At 38.4% G+C, this 22,626-nt stretch overlaps 1 protein-coding gene across 1 annotated transcript; it reads left to right on the top strand.

The window, feature by feature from the left end:
- Positions 1-9,507: 9,507 nt before the first annotated feature.
- On the top strand, positions 9,508-21,909 carry LOC100375513 (uncharacterized). Its single transcript, XM_078007623.2, has 8 exons — positions 9,508-9,666; positions 12,829-13,227; positions 13,861-13,965; positions 14,092-14,249; positions 19,399-19,552; positions 19,642-20,013; positions 20,387-20,491; positions 21,218-21,909. The coding sequence occupies exons 1-8, from the start codon at positions 9,585-9,587 to the stop codon at positions 21,406-21,408; spliced, it is 1,566 nt and encodes a 521-aa protein (XP_077863749.2). The 5' UTR covers positions 9,508-9,584; the 3' UTR covers positions 21,409-21,909.
- The last annotated feature ends 717 nt before the right edge of the window (positions 21,910-22,626 follow it).

Here is a 22,626-nt window from a genome sequence, read left to right as displayed (position 1 = left end):
AATAAAACTGTTCTGTTTTCTTTCAGTGGCTTGAACACGACTTTTTAGGTTATTTTTCTGATTGGGAGCAGCAGATTGCAAGGCGACCTGGAAATTATACAAAATCTGAGAGGAATACCATGTTTATCAGCTACCAAACAATGGAGGGTCTAAAGATGACAGGTGTGTAAATATTTTCATAACTGATTGATTATATGATACCAAACAATTTGTTCTGCTGACCAAACCAATTTCTAGATTCTAGTCACCCACAATAAAGGAAACCTATCTGATTCTCTTTCAGTGAAGTCCTTTGTGGAGATTACCAGGTATCTTTTGGATCATGGCGTGGAATATTTTCTGAGTGAAAAGCTTTGTCAGGACCCATTAGAAGCACATTTCAGCAAGCATAGGCACCGTGGGGGTGATAATAATGATCCCACAGGCGTTTGGATATCAGGAAAATTCAATCAGACTTCAGCGATCTCATCACCTCCAATGCGTTATAGGCAATACTGGGCGATACAAAAGAGCATTGGAAGAAGTAATTGACAATACTCCACTCCAGAAACGGAGCAGACCAGGCAAAAAGTAAAATGTATATGAAATAGTAGTAGTTGTAGTTTTATAAAATTCATGTATATATTCAATGTAACAATACAAACACTATCTAATTCTGATACATCTTATGACAGCTTTTCGCCCAGGTTACTGTAAAATACTTTTTAAGCTTGAAATTAATTTTCGCTATTTTTGCTGAAAGAAGGATTCAGTAAAAATAAAATTCAGGGATATACTATTTTTCTATATTTTACATGCACCTCATCAAAAATGAGTGAGAAGAAATTCCTTACAAAACGCTGTAAGTCTTTTCAGCTAAAATAAAGTATTTTACATTATATTAAATAACTACTGAAGATTATGCTTACAATCTAAAACTTTCTGTTCAGGATCAGAAATAATATTAGACAACAGTATTTATTTTGTTTATGTTTTTATTACTAAATAAGAAACACCATATTTGTAACATTTATCGTTATGCTCACATCACTGTAGTACTGAACAAACTTAATAAATACATAAGTAATCTGTTGAAAATGTAAATATGCATTCTGCTTTTTAGGCTAAAAACTCGTTTCTGGATTCGATATATTAAAAAATGGCATGGTTATGTAGTTTTACATACAAAACGTTGACAGAAATAAAGAAAGGAGTGGGTGGCCCCTTTTGCCTTTGCTCACATGCAACATTTCATTTCAGAGACTTCCTTGGACCTTTGGATCCAGCAACATGTATATTTTTTCTTGTTTTAAATAACTCCATGACATTCTTGGCGAAAGAAAAACATCTTACCTGCACGTACAACTTGATGACCATTGCAGCAAGTTGCAGTGATATGGTGTCATTTATACTTTCCCTTGTCACACAGGACCATAATGCATTAACACGTTTACTTGAGTGGATATTCTCTAGAATGGGACTCTGAATGTCCTTAGATGAACAATGAACCTGTGATACATTAAGATGGTATTTACAAATAATTTCAATCTCTTGAAAAAATAAAAATGCTGAATCTGATAGGTGAAATAGGCCACCCCTGTCTTGTGTGTGTAACCATCCTTTTGTGGCCAACATGCTGCCAGTGTTTTTTACAGTTTCGTTTTCTTTAAACTTTTGAAGTAAAGAAATGTATTGACTATTTTTTACTTTCTGTTTCTCAAGCTTTCTTAGTAACTTGAAGGGCACATAACCTGCAAAACATCTCAAGGCTTGTCTCTCATCTTCACTAAGGCTGACATCTTTCAGCACATGCTCTCTGTCGTCTTGTTTTTCTGACTTGATTCTAATTAGGCTAACTAACCTAAACATAAAAAATCGTGATAATAGAAAAACAGTGTTTTCATCAATAACGCTGTCCACCAAAGAACTAATAAAAGTTATAACTTTTGATGTGACTGATGCATCAATCCACACATTGTAAAAAGTGTGCCACACTTCCTCATTGTATGATGAAAATAGATTAATATCATCACCAGCCGTTATCACTTTCCACATTTGATCACAAAGAAGTTGAACAAAATCTGGATCAAGTTTTTTGGTCTTCAGTTGTGTTACAATTTCATAGGCCAGCCTACAAATATCAGCACCAAAAACACTAGAGCTGAAGTTCAAGTTTTCATCATTGTGTAGGCTGTGAATGCTTGTGTTGTTAGTTCTTGCATGTCTTCTTCAAGGTTGACTTGTCTGTATTTAAAATTCCTGTTGTGCTTGAAAATACCTAAGTAAAATATGAAGGTTGCACATAATTAGACACCAGACGACTAACTTTTAAATTAAGCGCTTATGAAATAAGTTTCTGATGTGAAATACATGATTTTGTTATCTTACCTTTTTGTGATTTTGATGCTCCTTTTAAATTAGTTTCTGTATGTTTTTTGTCAACTTTTGGAACTGTGGGCAAAATAAGTTTCATTTTAAGAACAAGTATTTGCATTAAAGTATTTTTATTATTAAAGTGATGTAGCAGCATTTACACAATTACTGGCGTGATTTTGATGACAACTAATAACTCAAAATTTGTGATGTGATATTATAGTTTGTTAACACTTTTATTTAATATTATTAACAGTATAACTTACCCGCAGAGCTTGAACTGGTAGGATGTTCTTTCATACCATTTTTATCATGTTTATGAAGAGACGCTATGGATATAAATAAATAAAAAATTAATAAATAAGTGTAATTTTTGTCTTACGAATGGTAGATCATTCAACAATAATATTCCTCGCGGGAGTTGGTCATATACTTTACTTAAAGTATGACCCTTGTTTTTGACATTCTATCAAAGGGTAATTCGATATTTTCTTCCTGCCATACCTAAAGAATGCAAGAAAAGAATAAATAGTATGACATGGTGTACAAATTTTACACCATTGAGATTTTATATCTGAATTTCGTTCTCAAAATCCCCCCCCAAAAAAACAATCAGGAACGGTATAGGAAGTGGCACAGTCAGCTGGCGTACACACGTACAAATAAAATGCGATCATTTTAACGATACATAATAAATTTAAATTGATCGCCATATTTTATTACCAAGTGCACGCCGTGAATTGGCCCCGGCGTTAAATGCCTCGGCCGGAAACCAGACAAATGTTTCAAAGGCAGGCAAATGTTTCAAAGATTTTCAGACTCCTACCTTTTATATCCTGCTTGTGGCCGCCCTTTACGTGTCCTCTAAAACCACTTGCACTTTTGTACTGCTTCTGACAAAAAGGACAAATATAGACAAATTGCAATACAGATTTCCGTCTTGCAGTCGTGTTGGGTCCGTGTTCGATGTCCGGCTGTGTGTGGGCGGTTACTTGCGATTCGACAGAATCTACAGGAGTATGTCGTTCTTCTGGTAAGCCTGGACTGTCATTGGGTTGTTCTTCTAAAATACTATCCCAATTGATGTCTTCGTCATCGAAACCAACAAAATCCTCATTAAATTTCCAAGACATGGCCTACGATTTAGATTCTAGATAGCATACGTACTCGTAATCACAACAAAAACAAAGTAGGTTCTGCGCATACGGAGTCTTGTTTACGCAAAGAGTTGTGGGTAAAATTACGTCATACGATATGCTAAGTTACATCAGATGCAGCTCCGATATTTCCGGTAACTCGATGCGGGAGGATTAAAAAGATAAACATCGAAACGCGCATACGGACAATAGAAGTTAGATCGTTTCTTAACCGGGTGTTGAGGGACGGTGAGTGGGTGTATTCTCTCGGCTACGTCTCCCTCGTACAGAACTATCGTTGTCACGCTCATAATCAACATCCCAGTTTTCACCAGCGAGTCTAGACTGTTCTCTATGTCTCCATTCACACTGTTCAGCTTCTTGCTGTTCATACCTTTTCTCTATCTCTTTCCTAAATTTCTCATGTCTCTCATCCTGCTCTGCATGCATGGCCACCATCCAAGCCTCTCTTTTCTGTTGTTCATCTAACAACCATTGACTCTTGGCTCTGTTTAAACGTTCGTCCTCTTCGAGTCTCCATTTTATTTTCTCTTGGTCAATTCTGCACAACACTTCTCTTTCTTCACGTATTTGTGCAAAGCTTAACGGCCTATCAGCAGTGTCTGTCCTGTCTGGTGACGTATCTACGGAGTGTCTCTCGCCACCATCGCTCACATCACCCCATGCTACCTTGTCCTCCATTATAGTAGCAATACTACTCAGCACTGCAAAATGTCTGCTCCTGAAAAAAATACTCAAAATGATCTCATTAAATAACAACTGTTTACCACTCAGACTGGATACTGGATACAATCGAAATCCAGTCAATTTCCCACGTTGGGCGCCATTTATCTGTCACACCCATAAGTTGCCTAAAACTAGATAAGATCAAATCACAGGTGGACAGATAGGGAAAATTTATATGAAGGGCAACTAACTGGTATCTCTGCAATAACAACCAGGGATCTCTTACTCCGGTCGAGACAATTAGACAGTCCAGTGGTAAACGGAGGTAACGACGTACATCGAATATTATAATCAGGGAGACATTCACACCATTAATTAACGACGCAGACAGATCAAGTAAACAACAACTTCTAGTCAATATTCATAAAGGTGAACCAAGGTCAACAGTGGGCACACATAATTATTTGTACATAACACAATAATTGGCACCTTGCTCACTGAAGTATAAACTAACAATAGTATGATAATAAACACTACAAATGCATGAATTGGCAGTAATACACACAATAATAATCACTTCCGGTTGACAGAATTAACAGCAATGTTCATCACAATAATTACTAAAGTTGTATGACTCAATAGTTAAATACACAATGTCCATCAATATACATGTAGCGTAAACACAACAATAACTATAGTGTTATGAAAATCTCTCGTTAGGTAAATACAACAACAGTTAACTGGTACAACAACTCAATAAAATTCTGCATGAACTTTAGTACAACGTACAGCCTAATAAAACTATACATGTCATGAATGTACCAACAGTAAAAGCCCTAACCCTAGTTAACTGATTACATGTAACCTCTAATTAATATTCACTTCAGACGAACATCACACAGATACACACAATCTTTGCTGTCTTGTAGGGCACAACACACGAAATTGCTAACTTTAACAACAAGCCAAATGAAAAACGTCCCTCCAAGCGCAAAGATTCAAACACACAAAAATCATACAGTCGCGCGTGTACATGTGAGTAACGGAACTGATCACTGTTCGAAATCGTATGACAGTTTGCACAAAGTTAACTTTTGTTAGTCAATAACGAGTATCAAACCTGATCTTCAAGTTCCTTACGGTAGCGGCGAGTCCCTCAATGGCGTACTGGCGTCGATCACGTCAAAGCAACGGCGAAACCCTCACAACTGTAGCGACATAGCGTAGGTCCCTTTGACTTTCAAGTAGCCCCACGCGCTTACAGTAGTTTCACAAACTTGACAAAACCAGTTCACTTCACTCGCCCACAACTGCTTCTATCAGTCGTTCGACTCGAAATACTCAGGCCCCATGGGTACCTGTCACTCAGCAGGGACTTCAACTCACAGTCCCATCGGCGATGGCCTTTTCTGGTCGCGCTGATCGGTTCAGGCCGCGTTTCAACCAGTCAACTCGGGACGGCGTGGTTCCACTTAATGAGCAGCCATTGTTCCCCGTCTTCACTACGCTGACGTCATCTCTTCCACGAAGTGATCACGTGATACTCGCATGTCAAATGCATTCACTCAGGAGCAAAATAAGTTTCATTGCCCCGTTACGGCTATCCCTGTTAGTATAGTGTATGCAAAAAGCACATCCACACAAATCGCTGCATGTCATGTCCGTCTGACAATCTATAAAATGTTCTAATTACACAATAAAAAATACAACTCAATAGTGTCAAATTTACCAGGCGACAGTAGGATGAAAATACCCTGTAAAATACCGCAAAATTACGGCACGCTGTGACGTATGGCGTTACGGTGACAGTTGTATAATAATAATATGTATGATACAAGTATTATTTGCAGCTAAACTTTATTTGTACTTGCCCCCGATTGTTCCACTAATAATATGATGTGCAGAGTAGCACATTTACAGCTCCATATATATATATATATATATATATATATAGCCGGCATAGAAATGTATATTGGTTAGGATTGGGCCACAGACTAGATTAGCTCGGATGAACTACCTGTGGTCCACACCAAAAAATAATATAAGGTTATTACGAAGATACCTCAAAGTATACACGAAGACAGTACAGCGGCAGGACCGACGCGCAGCGGAGGTCGATGCGACAGCGTACTGTCTGAGTGCATACTTTGAGGTATCTTCGTAATAACCTTATTATTATACATCTTTTCCTTCCAAGGATACATCATGGGAATGCCGAAATCCAAAAAGTTTAGAACAGAATCAGCGAACTTATTTGTGTGGAGTCCGGTCAAATCCTGGTGGCAGTCACGTTTGTTTTTATTATTAGAGGACGCTTACGCGCGTAATTCCATATTTGGAATTTGCATTTCCTAATATGGTAGTATGAAAATACCCCGTAAAATACCGATAAATTACGGCACGCTGTAACTTATGCCGTTACGGTGACAGATGTATAGTAATAATTATTATTATTAGATTACTAGAACTGTTATTATTGGTGAAATAAAAAAAATCAAAATTTGGAAAGGAGGGTTTCTTGAATGGTACTATCTCATGTTCTGCTTTGAGTTCTTTCAAAATTGCTGTGGTGATCGTTTGCATTTTGCATTATTTGTTTCACAACTGTGTTGTAAATCTTCGTTGCTGGGCGGTTGGGTTGTAATTTTGCACGAAGGCACTGGGGACTGGTAGTACTGGGTTTCATGAATTGTCGCAGGATGATCAGTGGAAAAACAAAGGGTAGAGGCGGCCATTTTGGTATGAATCAGTACAGCGCCCTCTATTGTAGTTTCAACAAATTTGTTGTTGACTGTTAGCTGGAGGTGTGGAGAATTGATTGACTGACTGAATGTATGTATGGCCTATTTCTCTAGCAATCTTTGTGGCCAGATTTCGCAGACAGATGGTTTTGGCTCTGGAAATGTTCATAATCGAGATTATTAGGGACGACGTCAAAAGATCGATGTCGAATAAAAAAACTTATTTGCTTTAGTTTGGGGGTGGGGGGTTTGGCTACAAAAAGTTTCCATCCTACAAAAACGATTTTATTTTTTAATGAAGTCAAAACAAAATTGGAGTATTTGTAGTTCGTTTTTTACTAATCATAGACAAAAATAACAGAAAGTGCAAAAAAAAAACATCCAAGACGAGAAAATGGTTTGGCCCGAGTGTAAATATGTGCGTCAAATGAGGTCAATTTCATGGCGGACCTAGAGCATCCGCAGAACCCAGAAAGTAGTTTGCGCATGCGTATATTCCGCTTCATTATTACAACCAACTGATATGCCATACTACTGTCCGATTATCAATTTGTATTTAATGGTGAATGTAGTCTGACGCCATGATCAATATTTATCAATTAAGTTTCAGTGGGGGGTGGGGGGTTTGGGGAAAAAACTAAATACTCGCTGTTACGGCACGCCTGATTGGCTGAAAATGAGTATGCGCACTTGATTTACCCAGAACTCTGTGCGAATCCCCCTTGATTCTGGCTGCTGGCGATTTTCGTTCATGAAGTCGTCGGATATCATCAGAAAACGCAGGATTTGTGCAGTTTTGAATATAACAAAGTTAGCGATTATGAACAATGGTTATTAACGTAACACCCGATCCCCTCTAAACTTTTTGTTTCGCATTTTAAGGTAAGAAATCAAAATTTGAACCGACAAGATGTCGATTATACTAGGTGCCATGTTTCACAACTTGTTTATTTATATACGTATAGCGGATGTTTTTTTTTAATTAGTATTTATTGATTTTCAGCCCCCAAGTGACTGTGTTTTACCCGGCCATTTCACAATTCTCCCAAAAATATGAACCTGCACTATACGAGACCTGAACAAACTGTACATATAACAATGCCAACTGGAATGACGTCAACTTGTTATCTTTACAAACTTGTGGCTATTCAGTATTACATTTTGACGCCATGACTATATGATAACGTATTTGTATACAATCATTCTTATGTTTGGTAACTTTTGTCAATTGGTGACTTCTTTGTTAATTTAGAGTTTCGCCTGCCACATTAAAACACTGATTTTTTCATCAAATGGTGATATTTTATTCATTGCCCTTGCTCTTTCGACGAATTAGGTGAAAATCTACCACCAAATATCGATAAAGTGCGTCTCTGTCGCAGGATGTGACGTAGTACAGTCCGCGTGCGTGACAAATTGCATAATTTTGTCGACAAGTTTTAGGCTGATTTTATTCATCAATTTTGTCCAGATTGTGTTCCGGATTTTCCCGGAAATATATTTGAAATTATTGCTTTGGGTTGGTTGATGTTTATTTGAGCGCATGTCGTGTCGGCACTCAATACAATGTGCGTTGCACTGCCACAAAGATAACACACTGGGCTAATATAGTTGACAGCCTGACAAGATTTCGAATGCAAGCAACCAGTTACCCCCCCCCCCATATTCTGTAAAATATAGTACATAACTATATGTCACTACTCTAGAGGTAGTTGTATTCTAATATATATAACTGGCAAGTTGCCTTAGGGACGACGTCAAAAGATCAATGTCGGATGAAAAACTTATTTCCTTTAGTTTGGGGGTGGGGGGGGGTTTGACCTCAAAAAGTTTCCATCCTACAAAAACGATTTTATTTTTTAATGAAGTCAAAAAAATCTTGGAGTATTTGTAGTTCGTTTTTTTTCTATCCAATCATGGACAGAAATAACCGAAATGGGAAAAAAAACAGAAAAATGGTTTGGTTCGAGGGTAATTCTGCGTCAAATGAGGTGCATTTGTAAATTTTTTTACACCCACCCGACAACCAACTGCTATGCAATACTACTGTCCGATTATCAATTTGTATTTAATGGTTAATGTAGTCTAACACCATGACCAATATTTATCAATTAAGTTTCAGTGGGGGGTAGGGGGGTTTGGAAAAAAACTAAAGGAATTAAGTTTTTTATCCGACATCGATCTTTTGACGTCGTCCCTTACAGTGGTGGGTTGATGTGAGAGGCGTCGTATGGTCATGTCACAGGTCATGTTCAGTTGCAGTCCATGTCCCGGGTTTAACATATCAGTAATAATCCATACACCGCATATTGCCATATTTCTTCAACCTAAATTTTAAAAAAAGGTGTTCACTTTTGATTTGTCAGTCACTGGGAACTTCGCAATCACGCCACACGCCTGACAATAGCGACAATGACGTACGGTGCCTTAAATAGTACGCCATTGTAATAGCATACTATTATTCTTTTCCTAATTCAAAATCGGATTGTCTACCATATAACAACGCAGACAATAGTCAATAGTACTAAAAATACGGGATTCAGAATTGTTTCATTGTTGTTGCTTGATAACTCTATAGTCGTGCCCGGTGACGTCACGATAACTCTCGTTCTGTTCGCGACGTCGCTGTTTATAACCGATAACATTAGAAATTCTAAAACACACAATCATGATGTTGAGAGAGTCCTATGCCGCCGTCTTGTGCACGCTAGTCAGCGTGTTATTTTTCACTACGGTTTGTGCGACGTCCGGTAAGTATCTGTGGCATATCACATAATATATGTCGTAATTGAGTGTGTATGTCGTCTGGCGTTTGTTGGAGGCACGCGTACCCCTTGCTCGATAACGCATACGTCTTTACGGCAAAATACCATTTGGGTTCCAATTCTAAACTGTGTGTCGTCGAATTTGCGAGAAAGCAGTAGTATGTTTACTCTAAAAATAGGTGACCGTTTGACTATGTAATGGTATGCTAAGCTGACATCGTATCAGTCTCTTGGGTTAAGTACAATGAAACGGTATTTATTCAACTTCTGAATTTAAATACTAAAAAATAATAATTAATACATATGAACAGTGTGTTCAGGCCATGTATATGTACGTGTACGCGTGACATTTATTACTTTATGAAAGTTGTTTTAATCGTATTCTATTTTAATTTAATAAACCTAACCGCACCATACACTTCCAATAATGTAACCAGCTGCTGCAGTGTAGAATACGTTGCCATGACAACCGCATTCATGCACGTAAACTGTATCGTATTAACTTTCACACCCTCAAATAGGTTCACTTATAAAAAAAAATACAAAATCAGCAACAACAAAAATCATTTTGGCAGTGTGGAGACAATTACTAGTATTTCGGAAGTAGAAAATTAAATATTTATCTTATAAACCAACTTGTAGCATGAAATAAACCCAAAGGCAATAGTGTTTACCGCGACTTTGTTCCCGTATCCAAAATAATACCTGGCTGTGTCAATAGCAGATCTATTCATTGTGGGCCACGTACTGGACGGTTAGTCATTATGTATCATCATCACTCGAGCGAAGTACACTTTGTGTTGGCTGTCATGTGGCCAGTGTCGAGGTCACAAGTTCATGCAGCTATTCGCCGACTGGCAAATCAATGCACCTGTACTTTGGGTCATAACTACAAATTCGGCAATATTATACGATCGTCGAGGTGGTTATATGATCGATCAAACGTAATTTGCTCTAGGATAAACCGCCAACTAAGTATGTTTCATTCACTTTTACAATACACCCTTAAAATTTCCCAACGTTTATTTTCAATCCACGGCGGGTACACATATTGCGTAGTTATATCAGCTCACATGTTACTTGTTTTGTTTTTTACCAAAATTACCTTTGGTAGTTGCATTAGAGCTTGGAAATCACAGTACATTGTGTACGGAAGCTCAAATGTCAAAGTTGAACGCTTGCATATTATGTGTATGTTAAGATCTTAAATGAACTGATTTATTCCAGAACATCATAAAACTGAGGTTGCCCTTGAGAATATACACCATATCACTACCCATTTAACAATCTTGTTGTATTTATAGTTAGGATCCACTGTATGCACCCGTCTGACGTAAATTGCACGTAAAGAACACGACAAACGAAAACAAAGTGCACGGCATAACTAACTCAGAAAGCCACACAGAAAACAAGTCCTCAGTCGTAGTGAATGAATGCGCGTGGCTAGCCAGACGGAATATTTTAGAGAAATCATATATATTAGTAATTTCGCAAGATTACAGAACAGAAAATTTGCTTAAATCATAGCGAGTCTTGATTCTCTCGCAAACCTAGTATCACAGATTATCAAGAAATAATTTAATTATTTATATGTGTTGTAAAAACAAGTATATAACGACCCAAACAAAGCTGCGTTAAAAGGTACTGTCTGTATCGCAAAAACCCGAGCAACATTGTCTAAGTTGTTTCCCCTATGTAGCGCCCAGGGTTCCCAAATACTCCCATTTCTGTTACTAAATCTTTATACAAGTTGTTGAATATCTTCAATTACTTTTTAAATTCACACAAAGTTTAGAGATTGTGCAGGCGAAATATGGTCTCCAAGTCAGTACCTGACACCCGTATATTGATGAAAAAATTCGTAGATTATTCGAGTTCCAACAAACGCATGTCAAATGTTTCTTCTTAGGGTGAAAAACGTATATACTCATTACAGTAAACAAAATCCGAGATATTTTGATCCGCCACGAAGAACATTTTTTTTGCGTATATGAATATATATTTAACGAAATTTAGCAAACAACGTTTTTTTGTAATTCTTCTTTCCAACCCATGGACATATAGTAGTGTAAGAGTGAAACGTCTTTGAGCAAAAAAAGTACCACTGGGATAAATTTGCTTCGGTCTTGATATATTTGTTCAACAAAGCATTTTCTCACCAGTCTTGTGTGAGTCGTTTGATCTTCTTTTTGTGATGTCGTTCTTCCTGACACGGATTCCCATTCGCTGAGAATGCCGCAGTAAAAAGCATACTAGTACTAATGGTAGCGTCAGTTAGGCAATCGTGGAGCATAAACACCTTCACTGGGCGGGACGTGACGTCACCATGCGACACTGTTGTCATGTGATGAACAGGAATGTAGTAGGTCAGCTTATTATTTTATATAAATGAACGCTCATAACACGTTGTCGTTATGTTCCTATTTCTACAAAAGATAGTAATTTGAAAATATTATGTGAACGAAAAAAATCTACGTATCGACGTCAGCAAAGTTGCGTTCCCACAATTATGTGCTGAATTTATACACATGGTGTATATTTTATTTTGTAGAGAACATTCTATGTCCAGCATTGTTTGTCAACACTCATTGGGAAAGTACTCTTTGTTTTTAACAGTTCACTTTTACTAGGTTCTTTGCTCTATGCAATGCGCATTCACCGTGAATTGCACGCTTTGTGCAAAGGAATCTTATAAACGGCACTTTACGCAAAATAGAATAATTTGGGAGTTTAGTTACTACTTTTGAGTTTCGGGCTAAGAATGTTTGAATTTGAGAGGCATGACACTTCTTCCTCGAGTATTGAAAATCACGGCAATGGATGAGATACGATCACATACTTCACAAGGAGAGAGCCACTTTTGAGTTTTTGCGGGGTAAGGCATTAACGTCTATACACGTATTAAAGAACTCCTTTGAATATATGTGGTTACTTGGCACTGAAAACCGATGAACGAATGTCAGAGCGTAAACCTATTTTGTTCATTTTCCTCCGGTATTAGTCGCTAAATAGTAAGTTATCGCGTAAATTCAATTATAGCCTCGCAGACGCTGGCCATATTCGTGGTCATAACATTTATAAATATACATTGAATGTGTTGTTGCGATAAATGTAATTTTAATTTTGAATCTTTATTTTATTTTTCAGAATATTACGTAGGCAGCATCTGTTCAACGACGATCACTATCTCTGATACAGCCGATTCCATTTTGTATTTGCAAAGTGGGGCCTCGTACAATCCAAGTTCGCCGTGTTACGTCACGTTAACCACCGAAAACAATCGGCACGTACTCATCACTTTTTCCATCTTAGACATATCTAAAAATGAAGACGGGACCTGTGACGATTATATCAACATATATGACGGAGACGAGACGTCGGGAACCAATTTGACCGACGCTGGGCTTTGTGGAACAAACACGGATGCTGAGTCTGATGGTTACTTGAGCAGTGGGACCGATCTGACGATGGAGTTCGTCACTGCGCTCACCAATATCGGGGGAGGCTTCACGGCTTGTGCCACTAGCGTTAAAGACAAAGAACTCGGTAAGCAGCTTTAATCGCAGACACATAGTATAATCATTGGGTGGTAGCCTAATCTCATATTTTTTTTGAGAAAATTTTTCATGAATTGGATGATGACAATGCTCATTTAGTGCATTATATACAATCATATGTAGCCATTCATAAGTGAAACTTTAGTGTGTTGCGGTGCCGTATTTTGAGAAAATTGGGCAAATATTATCCAAACATTGCTATTTTTAGAAAAGTTCTATAGAACCCAGTGTTAAAACAAAACACTATTTTTCATCACTTTTTAAACCCAGACTTTTGAAATGATTCATTACAACAAAAACATCACCATCAGTCACGATACAATGTGGCACGCCCGTGTAACATGCGAGCAGATCGAAATGTTGCTTCCCATATTAATCAACCAGTGAAGGCCTTCTAAAATTATCGCTAAAAAACATGTTTCTTTCTTTCTAAAAACAGGCTGGTGAACATCCTTATATCGGCCAGGGGTACAATTTGTTGCAAAATAAATATTGGATATTTTTCGATTTGCGTAGCTTCTACCTTAAACAAAGTGTAAACAAATATACACCAGAAATAGAAGTGATATCGAAATAGGTTTTCTTTTCAGCTTTTATTTCAAAATGTGTTTTTTTTAATCAGAAGGGGAGTGTGACGACAGTGAAATTGAATGCAACAATCAAAGATGCGTACACGCCAGTTTAAAAAACAATGGACGGGACAACTGCGGTGATAAGAGTGACGAAGGTGAGAACAAATAAACATTTTTTTACTGTGCGTGAATTACGCAATATTCTGGAGCAAACTTATTATGATAAGAACAATACATCCATGGTAAACAACTCAATTACAAATTTGTATTATTATTTTTAGATGCGGCAGTATTATTGAACTTCTGGGACCAATTGATGGAACTAGGAATGGTAGCGGCGATATGTATCGTCGTGGCCATTGCTATCGCATTCGTTATATTCATCGTGTGCTTTGCGTGCTTCATAGCCAAATGTTGCTGCAAGAAAGCCGTCAGTCCCGTGTGAATACCAAGAGCGACCATGAGATACGACACATGACAGAGACTGTGACCTTTATAGCTACCATACCACGCAGCAATCTTTGCCAACGCTTTACATCGTATATTTTAATTGTATTATTAACGTCGAATTCATCACTAAAATGCAATGTAGGGGAACATGTTATTTCCATTATACTGAGGAGATAGTACTACTGTTTGTTAGATATACCATCACTTTCCGTTAGTCCCGGAGACTACATGCCAAGATCGTTTATGGAGAATGTATACGTGATGTGAGACCTTCAAAATAATCTATTCACACAATCCAGTTTTATTGCGTCATACTCGGTGTGCGCTGCTTGGACTCGCTTTAAAGTCGACTATCGGTGGGGGCGCAACACGCATAATGATAGATACGTGTACCCACGTGAAGTAGTCTCGTACCTTGGCTCATGGGACATTGCGATACACTTCGTTGTTGTGCGAAAAGCCCTGTGACAAATAACGACTCTGAATGTCACGTAGAATAATTTAGGTCTCACAAATAGACCATTATTCGTTAACTATGAGATCCCGCGATATGCGTGAATTCGGACGCCGTAAAGGGACAGGACAAAGGTCGCAGAGGCGTCAAAGCATCGTGTGGAATTTAACAAACGAAAAACAATTATTTGGGTTCCACGTTTAATAATGTGCTATACACATTTGATGATCGTCAATATTTAAACATATCTCAACGCTATATTGAACTATATAAATAAAAGAGAAATTAGAGTTCAAAATCAAATCATTCGATTTTTGCGGCAGACATGCGAACAGCATCTTCTACGCATTACGCGAGATCTCGCAGTGAATAAAATGTCACCTTTTAGACTCGCCTGAAGGCTAATTGCACAATGCAATTGACGTCTAACTTCAAATTACTGAAAACGGAAACATGTGATTACTATAGTTTACAAATAATGAAAACATCGTCACAGTATTGACATGTTCCCAAATGAGTTTGATTTGGTTAGAAAGGTTGGAGGAATTAGTTTGCCTGTTGCAACTTTGGAAATGTGTCTAAAAACGAGCCCAATCAACATTGTCGTCGCTGAGGGCAGTGTTTATATACTACAAATGTAGTACCATAACTTGACCGTACCACTGACAATAAAGCATTATACTTCGCCAAATCCACGCACGAAGGTACACTTTACCTGACTGACTACGCACGTACACTGTCGTAACTATTAGATAACATCGGTGAAGTCGATTGACATAACGTGGCGCTGAAAATGTCACGTTATAGTTTGTATGACACTTCCACCGATGGCTTTTTGAAGCAGCTAATTTTGTCACGTGTTTTGTTAAAAAAAAATATTTTGTAATATTTTTCGTAGAATAAAATGAAAACTGTATTTACGTAACCCATCACCGTTTGTTGTGTTTTAATTTTTTTTTACACATTTACTGTACACATTTATATACACACTGATCAGTGTACTATTCACCTCGGACACTGAAAAGTACGTGCACTCCGCCAACTAGTTTATGGTATGTTCACAGATCAAGTAAACACTTCTAAGATTTAACCAAAATAAAACATGCATGGCAAAGTTCTCGTGTTGACATTTCCGACCTTCCATGAATTTTAAAATGATATTGCACATGTGATAAATACGGTCCCAGACATTTAAACAATCCTGATTGTTGTGCATTTTGAAAACTAGGATGGTGAAAGCAGGGAGCTTTGATTGGTCGCAAGCTGACAGCACTAGTCTATATCTATGCCTTGGCATACACGTACATGTACATGTACGGAAGTGCATATCGCCTCCAATTTGTCATTTTTGATCGAAACGTGTAAAAAACAACCACACATGTTCAAACATCATGCCAAACACTTTTGATGGCCCACTGAAATTATGATTATTTGTTATTATAAATTGAGCCATTTTTTTTCAAAAATAATCTGATTAGAAAAAAAACGTCTGAGAATCGAGTCAAAACATACAAAAACAGAATGTACGTCAGTAACTCTGTATGTTCAACCGGCATACCAAATTGCAAAGAATAGACTTTTCGACATTTTTAATGACTAAAACGCAATTTGGTCAAAAAAACCTGACGACCCGATTAGAAAAAAAAAATGTTAACATGGGTATGTCCTTTGACCTGTCTGAGAATAATATGGACCACCGTGGTCACAAGTCGGCCATTTTAAGCCAAAATGTAGAAACAAAACAGGACATGTATAACCATCATACCAAGTTTGAAAACGGCCGCAATTTGGTGAAACAATGATCCGATTAGAAAAAAAATGTTAACAGGGGTATGTCCGTTGACCTTTCTGAAAATGATACGCAACACCGCAACACCGTGGCCACCAGTCGGCCATTTTAAGTCAAAATTCAGAACAAATACAGGACATGTAAAACCATCATACCAAATTTGAAAAAAAAAATCGGTCCATTTTAAAAAATGACCGCACTCGATCATTTTTAATTGAAATCTACGAAAACTGAAAATACCTCCGGCACCCTACACGTAAAACCGTCCCACAAAGTTTGAAACAAACAGGCCTAAGTGTGTCCGGAAGAAGTCCATTTTAGTGTATTAAAAATAAATGGGATCACAAAATCGATGCACGTACCAGGTAAGTAAGATACTAGATATGTGTAAAATTTTAAAGAATCGGTCCGGGTATCTAGTTTCGTACATGTCAAAACACTTGGTTTTAGTGTTTTAACAACTAAAATTGTTTAATATGAATTGTCTGAGTATAAAGTTTGAGGGACTGTGAACTAGGTATGTACAGCTGAGATACACTGTGGCAGCTCCGACCGCACACACGCACACATGCAAGTGCGCATGGAGACTAACCCACAAGTCCCTGTTTTAAGACTAGATTGGAGCGCCAAAAAAATCAAAGTCGGCATGTAATGAACACATCGCGGCCTGACCCCGGGGCCTGACCCTAACTTCCATTCCTGCTTTACACTAGGAACGCACATTGAGTTGTTGGGGAGTCACTGTTTCGGGCTCATACCACTAATTGAATTTCCATAGACGACAATGTTGAGATTGACGAGATTGCTATATGAAAATGATGAAGAAAGTTGAAAACATGGCTCAAAAATTGGAAATCGACATGCCAGTAATCAACCATATGAAAAAAACATGTTGGCTCAAACTCTTGCAAATCTAAGGTAAACAAGACACACCCACTGTATTTGAATTGCACCAAGAGAAATCACTGGAAAAACACCAAGATTAGAACATCCAAATACACACAGAATAAACCCACAGGTACACAGCCGCTAAGTAGTAAACAAAAGACCACATGTTGGTCTCACCTTTGACCCAGGTGATTACGCCCTCAAACAGGGAGCACCTGAAAAAAAAATATTTAAAAAAATTCATTAGTTCTTGCAAGGCATTTAAATTGACAGCCATTGGTTAATTAGTGGCATGAGACCTGTTTCGGATCAACACAAACCTTGGACATGCGTGGCACGACGTGTAAATGAATACTTGAACCATACTGTACAGTGACTAATATTTCCCTGCGTCACGACACCGTCCCTCGACACGGTGAGAAGTCACTGGCCTTACCCGTCAGTGGGAAGGCAGTTAACATTTAGCTTTACGCTTCAATTTAGCATTGACATACAGTGTGTAGTGTGTACTTATACATATATACGACTGGGCCCTTTTCTGAAACAGGGTGTTCCTTATTTGGCGATTATTCATAAGTTTGCCGTTGGTGGCGTTCTCGCAAAACCACAAACTCGGTGCATACTTGTAGAATGTGTTGAACTGTCTCGTGCCTGCAATACAACGTTACCGCTACGGCGCTACCTACAATATGTAAACAATCACTTATACTAATTATGATTAGACAATCTGGCAACTAATCTTGGGTCATTTTAAACCTTTGTCCAACTCGATTCAGAATGAATACACATCTCTATTCGTACTTATGGTCTTGTGTCTCGCAATGTATAGGTCAATTTCATTCAAAGTGGGCAGATAATAGCAGACACGTACATTTCATTTCGCTAATTGATGGGTATTTTGTTTCTACAAATGAACGTGCCCTGCTCCTCCCTGAATTAGGGGTGCAATTTGAAATTGCAATTTGGGGTATATTTGTTTTAAAATGCACTAGCACACATTTATTTTCAAAATACAATTTTGGAATGTTTTAATGCGAATGGCGTGAGATGTAAAAATCAACGACTGTTTTAAAAAAAAAAACTTTTATTTATTGTAACAGCTTGACTGTGTGTAGCAGGTATGGCAACTGTAACCAATATCACCAGCTTCCAACCTACACGTGGGGCAGGGCTTACTGGGAGATGAACAATAATAATAAGATGGTCCATGTGTAGATACCGATCTGCAACTCAAAAAACACTTACCAGTGACCTGAAAACTGTTCATAGTAAACATGCATGCAGATTAGTCATTTTGAAGGTGGGTCTCAGTATTGTATAGCCCACTATAATAATGACGTCATTTAGGAATTCATCCTGAGATAAAACGTTTGTTGTCGGTATGTTCTAACCAATAACATATTAATACTATTTGTTGGGAGAATGGCTCCGAGACATTATGTCACTGTCGAGCTCCTTGCTCGCCTTATGTTGTAAATAATAACATATGTACAGGTTAAATAATGTTTATTTTATGCTTCCGGTGTAGAAACTACGGGGGTTATCACCGTTAGCGTGAATTGGGGTCGGTTCGGGGCAAGCAAATTGTTGTTGTGAATACGAGTAGCTTAATCGACAGTCAGTAGTCAATTTGTTCGATGTTATCTGATATTATAATATGACGTCATAGCAAAGTTTCGTCGGCAACTTGGAGGCAAACACAAACTAGAAAGCAAATGAGAATGAGAAACTGTCAAAAAATGAATGAGAGAATACGATGACAATGACGTAAGTATCGATACAATAGACAACAGTGTATTTGTGTCGGTAATGGGATGGGAACACAAACTTGGAAACTGTATACTACCACATCCCTCTGGACACTTGAACTAGAGTTCACGTAAGCCCGTCCCGGAGAACATAACATATCATCCCCGTGCTTGCTGAGTATGGCTAAAGGCAAAGTTCCAATACCGTTGTCCTGGTGACACACTAACAGCCACGGCAGGTTTAACATAACGATAATAGTTCACATCGATCGAGACGACTGGACGGAAGTCTTCGCCTTGTACACTATCTTCAAAGTTTTTTTTTTTCTGGAGAGCAAATATGAACCGTGTACATTTGTGTGCGTTTTTGCAATTCGTGTTTATTTACATATGGATACCACAAGCCTGCTCGCGTAAGTATATTGGAAACCACGTGAAATTTCTCACAGAAGTGAAATTAATATGTTTCATTCCTTTTAATAATTGCTGTTATCACTTGCAGTGGTTTATTTAGATGAATTTTGCGGCGCCGTAATCTGGGAAACCGAGAATTCCGCCATTGAGCTTCAGTCACAAGATGCTACCATGTACACCGATAACCTGGACTGCGTAGTTACCATCAGCGCTAACCCCGGTAGACAGATCTTGTTAACGTTCACGTTTTTCTCGATTCAAAGCAGCGAAGGTTGCACGGCAGACTACCTGTATGTGTACGACGGCCCCTCCACCGAGTATGACATGGTAAGCGGTGTGTGCGGCAATAGCTTGCCCGCCGACGTGGTCACGTCCGGTAACAACGTGACGCTAAGACTGAAGACGGACAACACTGATAACAACTTTGGGTTTGGGTTATACGCTACCAGTTTCGGTTTAGGTAAGTGTATAACTGCACAATGTACGGTGTATTTCAAATGTACTATATTCCTCGCTGTGAAATTTCGATTTATAAGATTTCATTGACTGTCAAGTCCATGACGAACATGGTTGAAAGTTTCGCATAAAGGTCTTCCAGTAGATGTGGCGAGTTAGAAACGGAGAGATAAAATGTACCCGATGGTTACATGTAATACTGTAAAATGACTAATTTTCACTGGGTTTAAATTTCGCTAATTTACCATTTCAGGCATAGTATTCAGTGGGTTTTAAATTCACGGTTTTATCATTTAGATAATGTGTTCTATGCTAAATTTTACATATTTTACAGTACATCAGTTACCATAGAAATAAATCAGCTGTGTTTGTTTCAGCGCCATGCTCTGATGACGGCGAATTTGAGTGCAGTAACGAGCGGTGTATTGATTCGGCGTTACAGGACGACTTCATCAACAACTGCGGGGATTTCAGTGACGAAGGTGAGTACGGTTCTGAGCGGTTCTGTATAGTCCGTTTACCATTATTTCCTCAAACAATCGAACCAGTCTTTTCTCCTTTCAGAACACTTACTATTATAGCGACTCAGCCCCCAAGGCGGTGCATAATCATGCTCAAACAACAAACGTATGTGTTGGCATATAATATGTATTGTTATGATATTTCGCTATGTACCACACAGCCAATAGATAGAAATTATGATTCGGGTAAATCTGTACTGGAAAATTGTATACTACACAGTTGCACATCACCTAAAAACTTCGGCATTTCATTCCGATGTTTACTATCAAACATTTCAGGGTTTGAACTGAAATGGACATTGAAATAAGGTCGATAGCCAGCTACATCATATTGTTCTTATCCAACACCCGGACCACTGTCACATTCTTGTACATGATTTTCTGTTCCCACAAAGTCATGGGCATGGGGGTGTTTTATAAATGACTGGTGCGTTAGCTTACATTAGTTTACAACTTATGTTCATATATTCACATTGAAATTTAGAATCAAGACTACGCCACCTACTCATAGGTGACATGGGCACGTCTGTACGCCCTATTTGGGCAAGTTTTGGATTTAATCTTCAGGAGTGTAATTTCCACGCATTCGTTGTTTTAAATCAGCTTGAGCCGAGCTTTCTGTCGGTTATAGCTGCCAATTACGTGCAAATGGTGTGGCACTGACTGACTTTATGTTCTCTTTTGCAGGGGATTTCGGAGAAATTGTCGGAGGGATACTGGCTCTCGGCATGGGCGTGGTTATTGTCATTGTAGTAGTTAGCGTCTTGCTCGTCATCTGCTGCATCTGTGTATGTGTCTGTGCTTGTGTCAAGTGCTGCAAGAAAAGTTGCAGTAATCAGCGCCCCGTACACGTGGTACACGGTCAGACTGCTTATTAGACGTGAATGAGGCTGCAGTACCGTAACGCGAGTTTTTTATTCAACTTACTTCATAACATAGTCCCTCTAGATGGACTGTGTTTATATTAAATAAATATAACAAGATGTTTTTTTTCTCGTAATGCACCGCTGTAGTTGTATTAGAAATGTTGTCCAGGAAGAAATTAGTAGTACCGATGCGAGTGTGAAATCGTCACCTGCGCACGCGCGAGTCCCAAGCGACGATAACACCTCACGCTACGGCCGTCTGCCGCATGCGCAGGTGGCCACTTCCCCGCTATATTTTACTTATACTATGCGTCAGCTAGAGATACCGAATTGAAGCGGAAAACCTCTCTACGGCGAGTACGTTAACACATATTCTAGAGTAGTCAATATGTAATTTACCACACTGAACTTGATAGTGCCAACCCATGGCAAACAGTATGTGTAATCTTGGTGAATACTGATATTAGTATTGTATGTTGTTTATATTACAATTAATATTGAAAACCAACATAATTTGTAACGAGTACATATCTTGAGTTCCAGTTGGGTAAACTGGGTGGATAAACAGTGGATGCTACCCTCAGTTCTCCAGCATTGACACCTTTATCAGGAAACGTTCATTTACATGGCGTTTACTGAGTTGATGTATGGATCTATGTGTTTTGCGATAGAGTTATTTTTAATGTTTTGTCATGGACTCTATGTCCCTTTAATAATAATCTGTATACCGGCAATTGTTATAATTAACAACGTCTGGTCTGGGGAGGGTCATCATATTTCTTGCACGTAGGTTTGTATGTATATGACTTTCGAGCAACACCAACTCTCCCTGTAATTTCGATCCAATCTCCAACTCTCCATACGACAAACTCTGCATATATCTTTTCGTGTATTAATAACTCTTTTACGTACATGATAAGTACGGTACATCTATATTCCTCTACCTCTTATTAGTAAAGGTAACACATATTCCGTGCTTGATATACTATATAATATAAAATGGTCGACTAACAGAATACTAGTGAGCCGTTTTTTTCCTGTGCCATTAGTTTAGGCTAATCCCGATATTGATGTAGCCAGAAATGTTGGCGTGAGTAGCACCCTCGCCGGCAGAACGGCATCAGGCCTCACTAACTTGAGTTTGGAGCACCGCAGAGGGATAGATATTGATGTTGAGAAGAACAATGGCACGGGTAAAACATCGAAATCGGTCAGGGTGGAACAAATCGT

The sequence above is a fragment of the Saccoglossus kowalevskii genome, chromosome 6 (assembly GCF_978046115.1).
Source record: "Saccoglossus kowalevskii chromosome 6, keSacKowa6.1, whole genome shotgun sequence".
NCBI classification, from domain to species: domain Eukaryota; kingdom Metazoa; phylum Hemichordata; class Enteropneusta; family Harrimaniidae; genus Saccoglossus; species Saccoglossus kowalevskii.
This window is presented reverse-complemented; position numbering and strand designations above follow the sequence as displayed.

Coding starts and splice junctions, on each gene's coding strand:
- LOC100375513 (XM_078007623.2), top strand. CDS start 9,585: ATGATGTTGAGAGAGTCCTATGCCGCCGTCTTGTGCACGCTAGTCAGC. Junction 13,228..13,860: donor CGTTAAAGACAAAGAACTCG/GTAAGCAGCTTT, acceptor TTTTTTAATCAG/AAGGGGAGTGTGACGACAGT. Junction 20,492..21,217: donor CGGGGATTTCAGTGACGAAG/GTGAGTACGGTT, acceptor TCTCTTTTGCAG/GGGATTTCGGAGAAATTGTC.